Source organism: Enhydra lutris, unplaced genomic scaffold (assembly GCF_002288905.1).
Source record: "Enhydra lutris kenyoni isolate GAN:26980312 unplaced genomic scaffold, ASM228890v2 scaffoldscaffold30, whole genome shotgun sequence".
Taxonomy (NCBI): Eukaryota; Metazoa; Chordata; class Mammalia; order Carnivora; family Mustelidae; genus Enhydra; species Enhydra lutris.
The window spans coordinates 16,501,114-16,520,698 of NW_019154114.1; the positions used below are offsets into that span (position 1 = coordinate 16,501,114).

The 19,585-nt window shown below is 50.2% G+C and overlaps 1 protein-coding gene across 4 annotated transcripts in view; it reads left to right on the forward strand.

Annotated features, from left to right (window-relative positions):
• Nucleotides 1–19,585, forward strand: part of LOC111152978 (phospholipase C gamma 2) — a 140,304-nt gene that overhangs the window by 105,154 nt on the left and 15,565 nt on the right. For all 4 annotated transcript variants that reach the window (XM_022511757.1, XM_022511758.1, XM_022511759.1 and 1 more), the window contains 6 exons: nt 1,473–1,575; nt 2,840–3,049; nt 4,652–4,797; nt 5,536–5,650; nt 6,508–6,675; nt 11,978–12,066. In XM_022511757.1, coding sequence (XP_022367465.1) covers nt 1,473–1,575; nt 2,840–3,049; nt 4,652–4,797; nt 5,536–5,650; nt 6,508–6,675; nt 11,978–12,066 — 831 coding nt within the window. The remainder of the gene's footprint in view (nt 1–1,472; nt 1,576–2,839; nt 3,050–4,651; nt 4,798–5,535; nt 5,651–6,507; nt 6,676–11,977; nt 12,067–19,585) is intronic.

Genomic DNA, 19,585 nt, shown 5'->3' on the forward strand with positions numbered 1-19,585 from the left:
TCTGTGCTTAGTGAGACCAAATTTCCACAACTCAGCCTTGCTGGGACGCGTCCCACCACCCTTGTCTCATGCAGTTCTGCTGTCCTTAGCGGGGGCACGTGTGGGGCCGCCCGAGGGGCTGCCCTTTGTGGCCTTCCACATACCTGGTGGGGTGCACAGGGCTTCCTGCTTACAGCTTGGAGGCCCTAGAAGGGGAGTCTTCCAGTTAGCCTCATTTCCTAGTTGTGGAAACAGAGGCACAGATTATACAATGTGCCCAGAGGGCCAGCGTTTGAGCCCCTGTCTGATTCCAGTTCCTGCCATCCTAACCAGGTGGTAGGACGTCTCGCTCACCAAATCAGCTGTCCCCGGAACACTTGCTCCCCGCACAGGGCTCTGTGAGGACGGCGCTAGGCATGAGTGGTGCAGAGCACAATTCCTTTCCTCATCCTGGCTGGAGTTAACTAGGAAGGCTTCCTGGAAGAGGCGTGATTGGGGTAGAACCCAGAAGCAGGAGTGAGCTTCTGGACTGGCAGAGGAAGGATGATTGGGGTGCTAAGGGGGGTACAGTGTAAGAAGCAGGAAGTCAGTGCTGTGGTTCAAAGGGACCCAGGATGTGAACTCGGTGGGATTTTAGAAAAATCTTCTCTGGGAGATGATGTGTAAGGGATAAAGCAAGGTGCTAACAAGGGTGAGGCCTGGTGCAAAAGCCTCTCTTCTCGTCACTGGCCTGCTGTGGAGCGTGGATACGCTGCTCAGCTTTGTGTGCTGCAATTCCTTTGCAAAATGGACACAAATTCTACCACTCAGGGGAGGTGGGGGCCACCCTCCGTCGTATCCATCATGCACTTTAGCATGTAGCGTGTGAGGCCTGAGGCTCAGAAGCCCTATGACCAGTGAAGGGTAGCATCTGCATATCATTACTGCTCCAGCTTCCCCCTTTGCCAGTGGGGCAGAAGCAGAATTTGGGGAGATCTGAGAAAGGTGTGTGGTTTGGGGTGAAGCAGGCACTCATCCGTGCACAGATGGGGATCGAATGGATAGTGTGTCCTCCAAGGGAAAATGGCATGGGGCCGAGGGCCTGGGGAACCTTTGTCGCGAGGCTCCGTGCAGGGACCAGGGGGTTCAGACAAGGAGGTGCAGCACCTACAAGGACGGGAGGTCTTGGGCTTGGACAGCTTTAACCGTGTGACTTTAGGGGAATGGATGTGGCAGGAGCCCGAGAGCAGAGCATCGAGGAAAGTGGGGTGCTGACAACGGGGACCCTCCCCTCCTTCCTGGGAACCATGCCCAGGGATCCAGCTCGACCCCAATTCTGGGCAGAAACAACACAGGAATTTCAGAAGACAGGAGAGGAGGCATAGGGCAAAGGAAAGCTTCCAACTGTATTAAGGATCCGAGCCTGCAGGAGGCAGAAAGGGGACGGGGTGGGGGGTTCTGGGGAGGAAAATGGGGGCAGCCTCAGGGCTGACGCTGGGGGCCGGCTCCAACAGGAGAACAGCATGAAGTACTGGGAGAAGAACCAGTCCATCGCCATCGAGCTCTCGGACATGGTCGTCTACTGCAAGCCAACCAGCAAGGCCAAGGACAATCTCGGTACGGTCCCCCCGGCTCTGCCCTGACCTTCCCTGCAAACCCTGCTTTCCTTTGGAGTCAGGAGCTGTCCAAGGGCAAAGAGAGAGGCTCCCGCTGCTCCTCCAGGGCTCTAAGTGGACTTTGTCCTCAGGGCGAGGGGCCAGGAGGAGAACTTCCAGGAGGCATCTTAGTATCCCCCTACTGCTCCAACCAATGACAGCAAGCCCGGCGGGGAACCACCATCCCTTTGCTTGCTTGCCGCCCTGGAGACCCGGCCTCCAACTTCAGGGTCACTGGGCTGAAGTCCAGGTGCTGGCAGAGTCCTGCTCCGTCCAGGGGTTCAAGGGGACGGTCCGTGCCTTGCCTTTTCTGGTTGCTGCCTGTGTCTTGTGGTCACGTCTCCCTCCACCTCTCTTATCCACAGACCCTACGTTTAGGGCCCAGATGATCTCCCCCTTTCAGATTACTTAATGTAATCCCATCTGCAAAGTCCCTTTGCCACTGTAAGTTACAGTCCCAGGCTCCAGGAATCAGGACCTGGAGGGCTTCTGGGGCCATGGAGCTTGCCATAGGAGGATTAAAAAATGAATCTTTTCCCATCTCCACAGGAGTAAGTTCTTGGCCCTAATAAGATCCTGTTCTTTTCCTCCCTCTTTGTTTGGTTCGAAACCTCTGTGATTCCAGGATGGAGGGCCAGAGGAACAGCACTGAAGCCTAGTTACCCGTCACTGGGCGGTGGGTCCCTTGGTCCCTGTGGCGGAGCTCAGAGCCGGACTCAGCGTGGTCAGGGGCGGGCAGCCACAGCTGCACAGTCCTGTACCTTGGCACCCCCTCGGACCCCACCCCTGCCTGTAGGCAGCAGACTCTCCCTCCCCCATGGGTCCTGGTACACTTGTCTTCTGCACAGTATCTGGGAGGAGGAAGCCAGATCCTAAGCTCGCCTCCTCCTCCTGATTCCTGTGGCCATCCGCCACCCTGTCCCCTTCTGTAACTGTACCACTCGTGTTTTCGGGCACAAGGCTGGTGGTGGTTTTAAACAAGATGTAAATGACACGAATCCCAGACCGCAAGGCTGTGGGCATGTGGGGCTCCTCGGTGGGCATGTGGGGATCCTCGGCGGGCAAGAGCCCAGAGCAGTACCGGTGAGGGTAAGAGCATCTCACCCCAGGCCATCTCGGCCCCGAGGTTCCTGGTTTCTGTTTCCACCTGCGCATTCAGCTGGCGCAGCAAACATCACGACAGAGCAGCGGACAGACTAAACGGTGACTCCCTCTCTTGTGCGCAGAAAACCCCGACTTCCGAGAAATCCGCTCCTTTGTGGAGACGAAGGCGGACAGTGTCGTCAGGCAGAAACCCGTCGACCTCCTGAAGTACAACCAGAAGGGCCTGACTCGAGTTTACCCCAAGGGACAGAGGGTGGACTCCTCCAACTACGACCCCTTTCGCCTCTGGCTGTGCGGCTCCCAGATGGTGGCTCTCAATTTCCAGACTCCAGGTAAAGGAGCCCTGATGGTGGCGTCGCTTCAGGCCCAGTCCCCTGTCCCAGAATCTGTCAGGGTTCACCCAGCACGCCAGTGTTGGGCCCAGCCATTGAATGGAGTGATGGTGGGACATTGGGCTTTTGTATTTGGCAGGCTCTTTGATGGCAGGTGACGGAGTAGGGTGGCTGAAGGGAGAAAGGAAACACTTAAGCTCGTGGAATGGAAGTCTAGGAGTTAGCATCAAGCTTCAGGCATAGCTGGATCCAGGTGTTCAGTGGCCATCCTCAGGGAGCTCTTCTCCTGGCCTCTCCTCCTTTGAGGGCTTCATGCTTAGACTCTCAGAGATGCTCACTTCCGAGAAAAGCCAACATGCAAAATATTTTAATACCAGTGGTAGCATAAATCACAGCACTGGGCTCTTTGGTTGATGAATCTCGTCAGTAGTCTCCTTTATATTGTTTTAATGCCTGTGCAGGATTCCATTGAGTGGAACCCTACACTGTTTAACAGGTCTCCCCCACCGAGGCACTTCCTTCATTTGCTCTTAAGGACGGCCCTGCCCGCTGTAAGCTTACGTGAGCATGGCTTCACAGATGGGGGAGTCCAGCAGCGGGACTGAGAGCTCAGTGCCGGCTAGGTCCTACCACATTGGCACTTGGGCCAACTTTCCTGAGGAGGTTCACTGAACACCTGCACCCTGTCGTGCCTGAGCTCTGAGGCCTCATCAGACCGCACCCCGGAGAGACCGTGGGAGGGAATGCGAAGCGGGCAAGTGTTTGAATACACCTTTCCCATGTGACTTCACCAACATAGTCAACCTTTTTGATCTTTGTGCATGTGACAGGTACAAATCGTGTCACAATGGTACGCCTTACCATTGTGAGCCGGTTTTCTGTGTACTTAGAAAGTGTTTTCTTTCCTGCAAACTGTGCTTTTTACATCATCTCATTAATGGGATGAAGTCATTTATAGCAACATTATCAGATCACTTTCGTGTGTTGCTCCTTCCCTGTCACTTGAGCTAAAATGATTGTGTGTATGTATGTGTACATGCAGCCTATCTTTTCTTTTTTTCAGTGTTCCAAGATTCATTGTTTATGCACCACACCCAGTGCTCCATGCAATCCGTGCCCTCCTTAATACCCACCAGCAGGCTCACCACTCCCACCCCGCCCCTCCAAAACCCTCAGTTTGTTTCTCAGAGTCCACAGTCTCTCATGCTTTGTCTCCCCATCTGATTTCCCCCAATTCACTTTTCCTTTCCTTCTCTTAATATTCTCCGTGTTATTCTTTATGCTCCACAAGTGAAACCATATGATAATTGATTTTCTCATGTGCAGCCTATCTTAACTGAAATTTTAAAATTAACTCTCAGGAAAAAAAATGTAAGAAATTTTGAGCATTGAGTAGGTTTTAGTGTCACATTTAGAATGGTGTTCACCAGCTGGGATTTTTTTTTTTTTTTTTTTCCGAAACTCCTAATTTAACGACTGCCTGAAACTTATTTTTGTAAACAGGTATAAATCACCTCCCACGACCCCACCCCCTGCTGCCCCAGCATGGCCTGCCTAGGAGGCTCCCTTTTCTTACCTGCCACGGTTTCCTTTCCTTCCCAGATAAGTACATGCAGATGAACCACGCCTTGTTCTCACTCAATGGTCGCACCGGCTACGTCCTCCAGCCTGAGAGCATGAGGGCCGAGCAGTATGACCCGATGCCTCCTGAGTCCCAGAGAAAGATCTTGATGACTCTGTCGGTCAAGGTAACTCAGGCCTCCAGCTCATAACGCCTGTCAGCCTGCTGAAACCATCGACGTCCAGTCACTGTTTCAGATCTGAATTTCAGGGCACCCCAGGTCCCAGGGAGACTTGGTCACCTCCCCATGTCACCTGCCAGGGGAGAGGTAGGATTTCAGCTCTTGCTGGGTTCAGCAGGGTCTCAGTGACATCAGCCTCCGGCTAGAGAAGGAGGGAAATAAACATGAGAAATGGCCATTTTGTCTTCACAAAGGAGAGAGTGTCTCCCCACAGCAGCCAGGTTTAGTGGGTGAAAATGGATGAAAATGCATCCAACTTTCCGAGAACGTGTTGTCTCTTTGTAAGAGTTTTGGTTTTTTCCTCTTTTGGAAAGTATGCAAGAGAGAGATCAGAATTGCATTTCTCATATGATTAAGGAAGGAAAAAAAAATTCAGCATGTGTCATGAAAAGTCTTTTTAAAAAAAAATACCACTTTCTCCTCTGTCCTTTCCTGGGCGGTCTCTGGAGGTTCTTGGGGTGGGGGGTGCTGGTGCATGTCTGTGCTCGGGGAGGTCTCTGTGATGGCATGAGGGTTCCCATCCGGGCTTCTCCAGCCCTATTTCCCCATCCATGAGAGGGAAGCAGTGGGGTGGCCCCTGCTTCAGGCTGTCAGGGTGCCTGGGACCTCCTCTGGTCTGGCTCTGGCACTGAGACTAAGCTCTATGCTCGGGAGGACTTCCAGTACTTACCTTTGGTGTCCCAGGTTCTCGGGGCTCGCCATCTCCCCAAACTTGGACGAAGTATTGCGTGTCCCTTTGTGGAGGTGGAAATTTGTGGAGCTGAGTATGACAACAACAAGTTTAAGACAACAGTTGTGAGTAAGTTGCATCCTGGGGGGGATTTGATATACTTTTATGGTCCGTGGCTTTTCCTGCATCCCTCATACCTGCTACTGTCCAGCTTGGGGTTGGTGGGGGGGAAACATAGGACCCCACGATTAGTTGGACAGACACCCAGCCACTCGCAGTGGGAGTCCTGGGCCAAACCCCTGTGCTAGGAAGCTGGGGCGACGGAGGGTGGGCCTCTTTGGGCCCTGCCCACTTTATCTACCGCACCTAAGGCTAAGACACAGAGACACAGACAGTGTGGCTGGCCCACAGGCGGCCGTCCAACCTGGGCGATTCTATCCTCCAAGGGAAGGGAGACCCTGAAGCCAGGAAGAAACGGTCAATGTTTTAAGGCCTGGGATCACTGTCCCCGGTAAGAGGCAGCCTGAGCAACAAATCATACGTATACCAGCTAAACTGACATTTCCCGGGGGGTGGGCCAGGCCCGCAACTGCCCTTGCTCCAAGAGGCTGGTTCACCCCAATTACTCCAGAACCCACATCCGTTCCACCTTTTCAGAGAGCCAGCCCCACTTCCTTGTCAGCTCCCCACTCTGATCTCTTCTAAACCTCCCCGTTCCCTGCCCTCCCACCCCTGCCCAACCGGGGAGCCCAGATGGAAACTGCAGCAAGGGGTGTGGTCCCTCTTCTCCGCTTACTAAGGACCAGAGCTCTGACAGCCGCTTTACCAGGCTTGCTCCTGGAAAAGTAACTCTTCTCAGATTTTGGCCTCGATGCTTATTTATAGAGCTGCTAAGGAGATTCAAAAAGCCGAGGGACAAAGGAGGTGGTTTAACCAGGAGGGGGCAGGACCCGTGGAGCCTGTGCTGAACCTCTATCTCGTTCCAGATGACAATGGCCTCAGCCCTATTTGGGCTCCAACACAGGAAAAAGTGACCTTTGAAATTTATGACCCCAACCTGGCGTTTCTGCGTTTTGTCGTCTACGAGGAAGATATGTTCAGTGATCCCAACTTCCTTGCCCACGCCACTTACCCCATCAAAGGAATCAAATCGGGTAAGTCATTTTAATTAAGAGGTGTGGTCTGGGCTTAGCAGGACTTGTGGTTTGTGCTGCTGGCTTTAGAAAGAATGAAGCAGCATTCTGGTTTTTAGGACATTGTTGCAAAAGGGACTGGGTGGCTCAGACAGCTGATCACATAAAGTTTTCCCCACGGGTACGGACTGGACCAGGGAAGGCGGGGGGAGGCTACGCCCTGCGCAGTCAAGCCTCTGACCCCCGACACCCACCGGGCTGGCACTGTGCCCCGGGAGGGAAGGAAAGGGCCCCGCACAGCTGGGAGGCGCAGTCTCCGATCTGCTGCTTCCCACACCAGCAGAGCTTCACCTTCCTGTTCCATAAAATTGGAACAGTTGATAAACTGTTACATCATTAAATCGGTTAAGCGTCTGCCTTTGCTCAGGTCATGATCTCCGGGGCCTGGGATCAAGCCCCACGTTGGGTTCCCGGCTCTGCGGGGACTCTGCTTCTCCCTCTCCCCCAACTCGTGCTCGCTCTGGCATGCAAACGTGCACAATCTTTAAAAACCCGAAAAACAAAGAAACTGTGTCCCATCCCCCCCAATGCAGAAAGACCCTCCCAGGGACGGAAAATGGGACGCGTGAGCTGGATGTGCTTTGTAAACGGGGCTGTCCTTACCTTGTCTGGTTTCTCTGCTTTTACTCTCCTGCTGGATTGTGTCGCCTTTGACAAGCAGGCCCTCGCTCGATGCTGAATTCCCTTTTCCCCCTTCCTTAGCATTTCTGCGGCACAGAGCCACAAGATCATAGATCCTTTTGGAGTTCTCATGAGGTCACTGTTCCCCAAGGATCATTTTTCAAGAGACCCAGATCCCTCATTTTAGTGATTTATATACCCATATAGTCTTTTTTCTTGGTGTTGTTTGGAAATCTCGTGTCCTGTTTCCTTTGTTCTAAACTTGAAACAACAGCTGATATTCCTAACCCTCTGCCTTCCTTAGTGTCCTAAAGCTGATCATTTCCAGCACCTGCCCAGCTAACCCTGGGCCTAGAAAGTGCAGGTCCCTGGGCCTGTCCCTGGGTACTTGGCTCTACCTGGGTGGGGGGACAGGCAGGGGCAGGCTTCCCCAGCTCCTCAGCGGGCACCTGGAGAGGACTGAGCTCAGCTGCTCATCTTACCATCCAGGAAACAAATTCCGAAGTGAAGGAGTAGAGAATTTTGGAGACAGCCGTCTTCATCATGTTCTCTCACAGGACACACATGTGAGTCCCTGAAATCCTCTACCGGGCAACCCCTCTTGCGGACCTAGCCCACTCAGGCAGCTACTTTCCAGCGGCGAAGCTGCAGTTCTGTAATGCGCGCTCTTACAGCAGCAGACAGTGAGCCTGGGAGAGATTTCCTTCTATGGTAACTGTGTTCTCAGCCCACGTCCCCTGGACCCACCCTGCCGTGCTGTCAGGACCTCGTTACCGTGTCCTCTGGAGGAGAAGGGATGTGAGCTTTGTAGTTGCTCCTAATGCCTTGGAGAGAGAGGTCAGAGTCGATGCTCCTGCCCATACCTTACCGACTGAATTGTGGCCATTAATCTAGAAAATGTTAGCACTTAGCTTGAAGATTTAAAATACAAAGAACAGGGGCGCCTGGGGGGCTCAGTTGGTTAAGTGGCTGCCTTCGGCTCAGGTCATGATCCCGGGGTCCTGGGATAGGGCCACGCGTTGGGCTCCCCGCTCAGCAAGGAGCCTGCTTCTCCCTCTCCTCCGCCTCTTTCTCAAATCAATAAAATCTTTGCAGTTTTTTTAAAGAGCAGTAGGTCATGGATGATGAAACATGTGACCTTTCTCCCGCGGGGAGAATGGTCGGTAAGGACCTTGTCTTGCTCCTGTGCAATTCCCAGCGAGGCCTGGCACATCCGTATTCAGGGAAGGCGCGAAACAACCCCTTTTCGCATAAGGCGTTGGGAGTCTTCTGAACTCACAAACTCTGCCCACGGTCATTAGGGACACACTTAAGCTTCTGAGCCAGATGGAGCCCAGAAAGGAAGGAAAACATCGTTGATTGCGTTTTGCGTCTTCAACTCTTTAATCCTTGCAGCAGTCCTGGGAAAGGGGTTTTACCATCTCTGCCTTTTAAACACCAGCGCTTTGGGGCCTAGAGATGTTAATTAACTTGCTCAGGGTCACACACCGGCAGGACCAGAGCTGGGTTGCAGACCTGGGAATGTCTCACTGCACACTCCACGTTCTTCCTACTCTGAAGGCCTTTGCTACTCTGATAAACCAAATATGGAGCTCGCTTCAAAAGACGTCTCCGGGGGGCGCCTGGGTGGCTCAGTGGGTTAAGCTGCTGCCTTCGGCTCAGGTCATGATCTCAGGGTCCTGGGATCGAGCCCCGCGTCGGGCTCTCTGCTCAGCAGGGAGCCTGCTTCCTCCTCTCTCTCTACCTGCCTCTCTGCCTGCTTGTGATCTCTCTCTGTCAAATAAATAAATAAAATCTTTAAAAAAAAAAAAAAAGACGTCTCCGTTTCCTTTGTGTCTATGACACAACCCAAACCAACAACAACAAAAGAACCAAACTGTTTCTGGTGAACTGGGAAACACCTTTCTGCCCTAACCCCAGGATGCATGAAGACGGCTCAGGAAATGAGAGCTGGCCATTGAAAGGAGGGGCATGGGGATGGGGCGCACTTCTCCAAATCTGGGGGCACATGCTGCCTGTCGGATCTAAGCAAAAGGGCACTTCCCCGTCATTGGAGTATGCGGGCTACTTCACAGCCTTCCCAAGTCCACGGAGCGCTCAGCAGGCTAGTACATTCCAACAGCCGCTCAACACCTAGATAGACTTCCTCCCCATTGTCCCCAGACCAGCTCTTACAGATGCAGAATTTCAGGCCAAACAACCAGACCAGCAGACAAGCCAAGACAAATCGCATCACCTAGAAGGGAAGAAGAGAGAGAAGGGGCGCTGGGTGGCTCAGTGGGTTAAGCCTCTGCCTTCGGCTCAGGTCATGATCCCAGGGTCCTGGGATTGAGCCCCACATCGGGCTCTCTGCTCAGCAGGGAGCCTGCTTCCGTCTCTCTCTCTCTGCCTACTTGTGATCTGCCAAATAAATAAAATCTTTTTAAGAAACAAAAAAGAAAGGGAGAAGAGGTCAGAAAACTTCACTATTCATGGAACACAATGTCCTCAAAATCCTCCCGGGAGAGGTCTGACCTGAGAGTTTTATACCCAAACAGTCAGGTATAAAACCGAAGAATGGATGCATTCAAGTACGTGGCGTTCGAGGATTTTAGGTCTCAAGAGGTAGTACTGAAGAAAACGAGAGGGAAAGGTGATCCAACAAAAGCACTGACATCGAAGTCCAGTAAAAAGGCGATGAGCACTGGACGTTTGAAATTTACACACAATGAAATGCACAGATTTTCAGTGGGAAGACACGGACACCAAGTACTGAGGTCCAGCTCGTGAGATGCCTGCCAGCGCGCAGGAGGGATGTACCCAGGTGTCCGCGTCTCACGTGGAGACACGTATCTACACGCCTGTATGCTAGATGGTGGAGTGGGTAAGTGTGGTTAAAAAAACATAGGAAAAGGTTAATGGCGGATCTGTGTGGCTGGCACACAGTGTTCCTTGTACTGTTACTTTAGCTTTGCTGTATGTTTGACAACTTTATAACCAAGTCTCCTTTTTGGGAAGAATTACGGTTAGAAAATGAAACACTGGGGCACCTGGGTGGCTCAGTGGATTAAGCCGCTGCCTTCGGCTCACATCATGATCTCAGGGTCCTGGGATCGAGTCCCGCATCGGGCTCTCTGCTCAGCAGGGTGCCTGCTTCCCTCTCTCTCTCTCTCTGCCTGCCTCTCCGTCTACTTGTGATCTCTCTCTGTCAAATAAATAAAATCTTAAAAAAAAAAAAAAAATGAAACACTATCTAGCTGACCCTTGAACAATGTGGCGGTGGGGATGTCCATGCCTCAAGCAGTAAAAAAGCCACCTAGCATTTTTGACTCCCTCCAAACCTACTCACAGCCTACGGCTGACCAGAAGCCTCGTAACTATCAGTTGACACAGACTTTGTATTTTATACTGTATTCTTAAGGTAAGCTGGAAGAGAAAACATGTTCAGACACTTAGAGTACTGTACTTATCGGGAAAAAAATCTGTGTATAAAGTGGACCCACGCAGTTCAAATCTGTGCTGCTCCAGGGTCAGCCGTATTTACATGGAGTGTCTTATCGAGACAGTGATTCAGCTTACCCAAATTAGGGGAAGGAAGGAGAGAGGAGGTGTGGCCTTGCAAAGGGTACATCAACTTCCTCACCGAAAGCACTGGGAAGGGAGAGAGGGATCAGTCAAGTGATAATTGTTCAGGCTCTCCGAGAGTAAGAATGATCATCGGACAAGCCCAGACCCGGATGGTGGAAGACAGAGGCAATGGTGCACGTGCCCTAATGCAGGCACGGCTTATCCAGGAGAATGAGAAGACAATGCAGGTAAAAGCTTTTGAGACAAACTAGGGCCATAGCATCTCCAAAACAGAATGTTAAACGAAAACCATCCAGTACTATCGTTAGTGACTTAGAAGAAATCACGACAGTGTCTTGGGAAGACACTGTTAACATGGCTCCTTCTGGAAGAAGGGATTATGAGCGGGTAGGAACGAGACTTCAATTTTTACTATGTATTTGTTTAGTTAAAACAAGCAAACCAGCCACGCTTTGAGAGGTGTTGTCATAAAGATTTGTTTGTGGGGAAATCAGCTCTACCTCAACCCTCCACCCTAAATTATAACTTAACACTAGTAAATGAGTGTCCTAATTATAAATAGAGAAAGGCTTTCAGAGGAGGATCAGTACTGCTATGGACTGCCATGAGACAGATTTCCTACTATTAGAAATCTTTCAGGATGAACCCCGCCTCCCCTTCCCCGCCATCCTATGGTTTGTAAAGGCAGACACGGAGGAGAAGACACAAAGGTGCGTTACTCCTGTGAGTCTTCTGGCTTCCAGAGGACATAAGGAATTGAACCACAGCTGCAGTCCCTCTAAATGTGTCGTGTTCTGTATGTTTGGATTTCTTTCGAGGGAATGATTTTCATTTCTACATGGCAGAGATCTTTAACTGCACTTTTCTGTGTGGGCTCGTCTGTCGGAGCTGCATGCTGGAACGCCCGTGACGAGCCATCAGGAGGGACCCCTCGTTTCCAGAAAGTCAGCCCCCAGCATAGGCCACTAACTTATCTGCTTCTGGCACTGGACATGGGATCCCCAGGAACCCTAAGAAAGCTAAGGTCTGATGTTAATGGCCTGTCTTTGCATTACCTTTCCATTCTCTGCTGCAGGATTCAGATCTGTTCCTCTGAAGAACGGGTACAGTGAAGACATCGAGCTGGCTTCCCTCCTGGTTTTCTGTGAGATGCAGCCAGTCCTGGTGAGTGAAGAAACGCCAGTTGGGGGTTCCCTGAGCTGTGTCTGCTGGTGGGGTGGGAGTGGCCTCTGGATATGGTTGGCTGATGGACTTAAACACCCATTGGGAATTATGGAGCCAGAAATGCCATATCATCAAAGAATTCCTCCGTGGTCCCAGGTTTTTCCGCCTAGCATCCTTCCTTCTTCCTTCTTGGACAAGGCCGTATGATTCTTTGAGTAGGTCATGTAGTTGGAAAGGGTGAAGCTCTTTGGAAGTTCCGTATAGTTTCCTTTCAGCAAGTAGAGTCAAGCCAGATAATGCTTTTCTAGAGTAGTTGATCTTTCCTGCACGATCCCCCTGCTGTTGGTTGGGGGCGGGGGGGTCCCTTCAGAAGGGCTGAGAGCACCTACCAAGGCCGTGCTGTGGCTTGCGCTGGGGCCACACGTTCACAGGGCTCGGCTCTACTCTTGTCCTTCTCTTTGCTCCTGAAGGAGCCAGCCACCTTGGTCTTCTTGCCAAGACCTTGAAGCTGTGTAATCTCTCTTTTGATTAACCAGTTTGTGGAGGGTTGATGGGAAGGGCTTGGCCTCGGTGAAGGCAGCAGCAGGCTGGGACAGTTCAGGTCTCGGGTTGCTGTGAGGAGAATGTCTAGATATGTGATTTCTGGAGCTGCACAATCGTCTGAATGGCCTCTCCCACAGAATGAGCCCCACTTGGCATGTGTTTTTGCAAGACCTCATGATGTGGCCCATCCCGTCTTCTAAGATCTTTCCATTTCCCCACCACAGAACTCAGCATGGGCTGGATGAGTGTGTGGTCACCCCACTTCTCTGTGGATAAACCAGAAAAACCATGGTTCTGGACCCCAGTGGCCTGATGTGGCCTTGGTCATTGGCCCTGGATAGGCATCTTCTCTGTTGTTCCTTGGATAGAGAACTCACAGCCTCTAACTTGTTGTTTTGGCTTTAAGAACTAAACAGGGATTTGGAAGTTGCTTATGTGGCAACTTCCAGAATAAAGCTGAGACCCATCCAACGGGAAAGGGAGATGGCAGGGGTAGAGATGCCTTTTAACAGCTGTAGCCATAGTCCGTGCAGTAAAAATTCATGAACTCGACTCAGAGGAGAGAACATTAGGCATTTCTGCATAGCTGTCTGCCTTACACTCAGTTTTTGCAACCTTGATAGTTTTCCACTTCAAAGCATTTTATAAACATTGAAATGGAAAAGATGCAAAGATAAAGACAGACAGACAAAGCACCAAAAGCAGGGAGCGACACTTAAAAGGCATAGTTGTTTGGGGGCCAGAGAACCTCAGTGACAGCCAGAGGCATCACTTGCGTTGGTAGAAAATGTGCTCCTGATGACAAAATCGTGTCTTACGAGGATAAGGTGATGGATAATGCCAAGTTTTCCATTTTGCAACAAATTCGCTATGTCAGTGCTTTAGACTCAGGCAACATAAACGCTTCCATATGAACTGGATAGTCACTTGAACCTTCAGTGATCAAAAAAATCACCTTTTGTGATTCTTACCGTGATAGCAACGTTCGGTCCTGAAAGGACAACCCAGTTAGTCATCCCAAGACTTAATTAAATGGCTCTTTCGTCAGTTTATCACCAAATAAGACTGAGTTTCTTACATAAGTCCATTAAAAGACCTAAGCCAGATACATTATGTTCTATGAATGGCTACACACAGCCCCAATTGCACCTACTATACAGGTTTATAATCTGGAGGAAGAGATGAGTTGATAGAGTAAGCATCTGGTCTGTTTGATTCCTTCTCTTGCTAGGCCAATGCCTTAAGTATGATAATACAAATCCATAGGTCCACTTTCTTTTTTTTTTTTTTAAACCAAGAAACAGACTTATTTATTTATTATTTTTTATAAGATTTTATTTATTTATTTGACAGAGATCACAAGTAGGCAGAGGGGCGGTGGCGGGGGGGGGGGGGGGGGGGCAGGCTCCCTGCTGAGCAGAGAGCCTCCTTCGGGGCTCCATCCCTAACCTGAGCTGAAGGTAGAGGCTTTAACTCACTGATCCACCCAGGCGCCCCACTTTGTTTTTTAAACTCTGGCATTCTTCACAGATCATCCTTTGTGGTGAGGACTGCCCCTTGCTTTTGGGCTGCTGAGCATATCTTGTATCACAACCAAACTGTCCTCAGACATCATTCCGTGTCCCCTGGCTGGCAGAACTGTCCTTGATGAGAACGGCTTTAAGTGAAATTATCCACACTTTTCATACAGCTAACCTAATTTATTAGCACTTAAATGATGGACAGGTTTTTCCGTCGAGTGGTCTCACCCTACGTCGATCAATCATCACTCCTCCAAGCAGGGCATTCATGGAATCCACTTACAAAATGTGATTACCGTCTTCCTCCTTTAATTCAGTTATTTTCTTCGGCTTGATTCCCAGATATGGGACTAATTTATTTATTTTTTTCTTGAGGCTATTTGTGAGAGAGGGGCCAACCACGAGCAGGGACAGTGGGGAGGGCAGAGGGATAAGAGCTGACCCTGTGCTGAGTAGGGAACCCGACCATGACCCAAGCTGAAGGCGCACACTTAACTGGCTGGGCCACCCACGCGGCCCCGGGATCAGTGTATTTAGCAGGATGGTAAACGTGGAAAACTTGGAACAAGTAAGCTTGAAGACCCCCTGAGCCACAGCAGGATCTGGGATTCTGTTGCCTGGGGAAGGGAATCGGCGTTTCCTCGCTGTGCACATAAAGCCCATCTTCAGGCATTTCATGGAAAAATGATGTGACAGACTTGGTTTCAGATGGGGACAGGGCCGCAGCGTCTAGACATTGCTCTGCAAAGCTGTTGTAAACAACTTGGAAATGTTATAAATAATTTGGTAACACCAGCAGCAGAGAAACTTCTAATATAGTTAAAAGCAACTGTATTTGTCCAGACGTAAGAACCTTCTGGGTGGAGCCCGGCAGGGAGAGAGGGGAGGGTGGGGGGTGCCGAGGGGACCGTGAACGTGCCCAGATCCGCTCTCTGAAGGAGTTTTGGCAGAAACGGTGTCTGAGTATGTGCAAACCTCACAGCAGCTGATGGTTTTTAAGCTTGAGTTCCGCACCTGTCACCTGGTCCTCAGGCACTCACGGGTGCCATTTAGAGTTCTGGCCCCACAGCGTGACGCGGCGTCTCTGGGGAGCTGAGCTGGGGTACTAAGTGTGGGGTACACCTGGGCTTTCTCCTTGCCCAAGGTCAGACCTTGTCTTAGTTATTACCATCTCCTCTCTCATGCCAGGGAGACACTGGTAAATGGCCTCACAGCAGGCTCCTTTGACGCACTAATTGATCCAGCGAGGTCTGGGGGGAGTCGAAGGGAGTCACTTCCAGAAACTGTCAGTGAGCGCTTCGGGCTCCCTCTCAAGAGGCCACTGACATGTCACAACTGCTTTATCGGCGCTCAGTCCTCTGCCCTGCGAGCCGTACATGTGGTTTCCAAAGCATCTTTCCAACACCGTTTGATTCTCTCCTACACTGGAGAAGTAGTAAAACAGAGGCGGCGGCGGGTGAAGGAGAAATCCCCATGGGCCACCTGTACCCAACCACGGAGAGTATACGGGCCGCTTTCCTTTTTGCACTCGATAGATCCACAGCTGGGTTCGCACAGGACACACAAACGGGCACCCTTTACCTACTTCCCAGAGGACTTGAAGCCTTGCTCTAGGTGATGATGTCCAAAGCCGTGAATGCCTGTTTCTTCAGGTGAGGGTCCCGCATCCCCTTAGCTATGTCCACTGTGATGGACAATTAAGTGGGTTGGCCGTTTTTTACTTTATAAATAATGAAGGTCTTCATAAACCTTTTTGTGATTAAAAATCATTTCCTGGGGCTAGGTATGTAGTAATGGACTACTAGATCAGGAAGGGAAAACCACCCCCCATCTTTTGAAAGCATATGGACTTGTTCTCTGAAAGTAGTTTCTTTTAAGTGGATGTATTCTATCCAGTCTTGCCATTAACTGAAAAAGGGCTCCCATTCCAATGATTTCCACTGGGGAGATTCAGAAGAATGGGACAGGACAGAGAATGAGAACTGGACTGTGCACCCTAGTCATTGTTGATGGGCAAAGCGGACAGTAGCTGGGAGCTCTGGGGACGGATCCTGTGGCAGGTCGTGCTTGGGGGGACTGAGGGGTGCAAAGGCCAGGGCGGGCGGGCTCAGCTGGAAGAGACCAGTGAAGCCCTTTGCAGAAGGGCTCTAGAGACCGTGGGGGTGCGGCTCCCTGAAGCTGAGCTGGTGCTGGTTTTGGCGGATGGTGACGATTTCCCTACAGTTGGGAAGACCCTCCTTGTGCCTCAGCAGCTAGCCTTTGCCAGTCTGACCCCAAGGAGCAGAGACTCCTGCGCCTGCCACAAAACCCCACCAACCCGATGTGACTGCTCAGCAGACCAGACACCGCGGGACATGGACGAGCGGTACGTGGTCGAGAAAAAACCCGGCCCAGGGCAGTAAGCGGCAGACAGACCCCGGCGGACACGTGGCATCCGCGGCCGGCAGCCGGAGCTGAGCCCTAGAAGCGTCCTCAGAGAACCTGGCCATGCACGTCCTACGGATTTTCAGGAACGTCTCAGGAGAGCAGTGAAAAGACGACTTTCTGGAATTTGAAACAAAACCCAGATTCCTTGACTCCAAAAATTCAATGCATCAACAGAGATCCGCATTAGTGACCCAAAAGAGAACCTGAAGAAATGGCTCCCGGGCCGGAGCCGCAGCACCGGGAAGCAGGCTCGGAGAACAGCCGCGGGACCTCCCTGCGCGCTGCCCCGGAGCCAGGCGGGGCAGGTGGGTAGGCGCCACCCACGACAGTCACTGCAGGGAACGTTCTCGTATTTGCTACTTCAGGGGGTCTACTTGAGTCCCTGGAGGGATGAACAGAAAACACGCCACACCCCGAGTCGCGTCCTCACACAGGCATCCTTGTTTTATCGTGCTTGGCAGATACGGAATTTTTTTTTTTTTTTTTTTTTAAACAAATTGAAACTTTGGGGCAACCCTGCATTGAGCAAGTCTAGTGGCACCATTTTTCCAAAACCATTTGCTCATTCCTGTCTCTGACACATTCCGGTAAAACTTCCGTTATGGTGATCCTTGCTGTTCGCATGTGGATTACTCCGGTGTACGAGGACCCCGACGGCCTCCGCGTGCTCCAGGGGAAGGAATCAGCGGGGGGAGCTGAGGCTTTACACTTGCCGCGGCCCCCCACATGGCAGCCGCCGCCCTGACCGCAGCGAGATCGAGGCAGGACCCTCCCCAGGCAGAAAGATGGGCTGGCTGAGCACCTCACGTAATGGGGAGCATTTGGGGGCAACAAGGTATTTTTCAATTAGGATACGTACATTTTTTTAGACCATGTCATCGCACACGAAGCAGACCGCTGCAGAGTGCTCGGTATAAAAAGGCAGATGCGCTGGGAAGTCGGACCAATTCAGTGGACTCACTTTATCGTGGTATTTGCTTTCCTGGGGTGGTCTGGAAGCACGCCCAGAGTAGCCGAGGTGGGCCTGTCAAACTCTGGAATTCCAAGGATAAATAGAAAGCTAGACTTCTCGACGTACTGAGTTATCTACGAAGAAAATAAAGCTAACAGCAGACTCGCCCTCTTCAGCCCTAGGAAGACGGAAGAACTCGGTCTGCAGCCGCGCACCTGTCAAGGCAACAGAAATGCAGGTGTGGACTTGCACGGTTTCTAGATCTACATTCCCCCACCCCCCAAGGGACACCTCAGGAGAGCCTAGAGGAAGAAAGGGAAATAACTCGGTACAGCTACATTTTATAGTCGAAGTCTGGTTAAGATTTTGTGTCGGTGAATACAAGCGTTCCGGAAACAGAAACACACCGTGAGAAATTCTCTTCTAGTCTGGAACTGAAGATATTTAAAGGCATCCTAAAAAGTTTCGATTTTGATGCCTGGGGGTTCCCAGTCGGCAAACAAAGCATCCTGCAAGGTGGAGAGCTAATTCTGCTACTTGGATGTGAAACGAAAATGTCCCCTTAATTAGGACCATTAGAAAACAAACAGGAAGTTGATGGGGAATAAAAATAAGGGATAAAATTTTAAAAATGAAAGAAAAATGTATAGTAATCAAAATGGAAGGGATGAAACATAGTTGATCTAGTGAATGGGCTGAATTCTCCCGTTAGAAAAGTTAGAAAATCTAACTGCAATTTTTACAAGAAATAAGCCTAAAACCGCATGAGCAAACCCCTCCCTGCCAAGGAGTGGAAGAATTGCTGGAAGAAATTGGGAAGAAAAAATTAGTCTCGAAGTATAATTTAGGGGCACCCGGGCAGCTCAGTCAATTAAGCATCTACCGTCAGCTCAGGTCATGATCTCTGGGTCATCGGCTTCCTGCTCAGCAGGGGCGTCTGCTTCTCTCACTCTCTCCCTTTCCACTGCTTGTTCTCTCGCTCTCTTAAAAAAAAAAAAAAGTATAACTTACGATCAAAAGTCTCAAAGATCATTAAGAGAAACCGTACAGAAGGGTAGTTTGGTTTACAAAGGTATGCAAGAGGCCTTGGGGTTTAATTAGGACACAGCATCATCCCTGAGTCTATAAACAAAAGCGCCCACAAAGATTACTTGATTAAAAAAAAATCAGCAAGGACAGATGATCAAGTTCACATTAACGAGCTTGATTTAAGAGATAAACACCTTTGTGTCCTACCAGTGGATAATATACCCTGGTTCCTTCTGTTTCCCAGAAACTTTAGGAAACTAGATCGCATAATTGGTCACAAAGACAACTTAAATACATTTTGAGAGAGAAGGATTTCGTAAGTGGGTAAGATTTGGAAGATAATAAAAAAAAGCCCAAATGTTCACTACTGGAAAAGCAATTCCTCGATAAAACAAAGGAAAACAGTTACCTAAACAGCAGTAAAATATTTATGCCATAACTACATTGAGAAGAGGAAAATGCTTGCCTTAAAACGAGAGAAGACTGAAAACAACATACACTAACTATTCATCTTGGAATTTTTAAAAACACCGATTAGATAAGTTGGTAGGAACAAAATAAAGGTAAAAGCCACCTGAATGTAACATAAAACATAGAAGAAAAAACGGATTCATTAAGATCCATTAAATGAATCTCTGCCTGCCTCATGAAGGCCAAATTAAGAGCGGGCACAACAGAAGAGAAAATATTGAGAAGGAGAGTGAACCCCAAAATAATTTACATCTGTAAACTAGGGCAAATGGGTGATTGCCTTGAAGAATGTACACAGGTCAAAAATGTTTTAAGAAGCAGTAGAAAACTCAAGAAGTCCTCTAGCACTAGAACATCTATCAGGTAAAACAGGTATTAGATCTGGATGGTTGTATAGCTAAGTTCCATCTGGATTTAAAGAACATCATTCTAATGTTAACCCCCTGAGGTCAACAGAAAAATGGAAATACTGCATCAATGTCTTGAAGCTACAGAAGTCTCTATCAGCAGTGGAGGTAGTGCACCTCTCCCTATTTTTCCCCTCATAGAGTCGCAGACCATTCTTTCAAGAAATAGC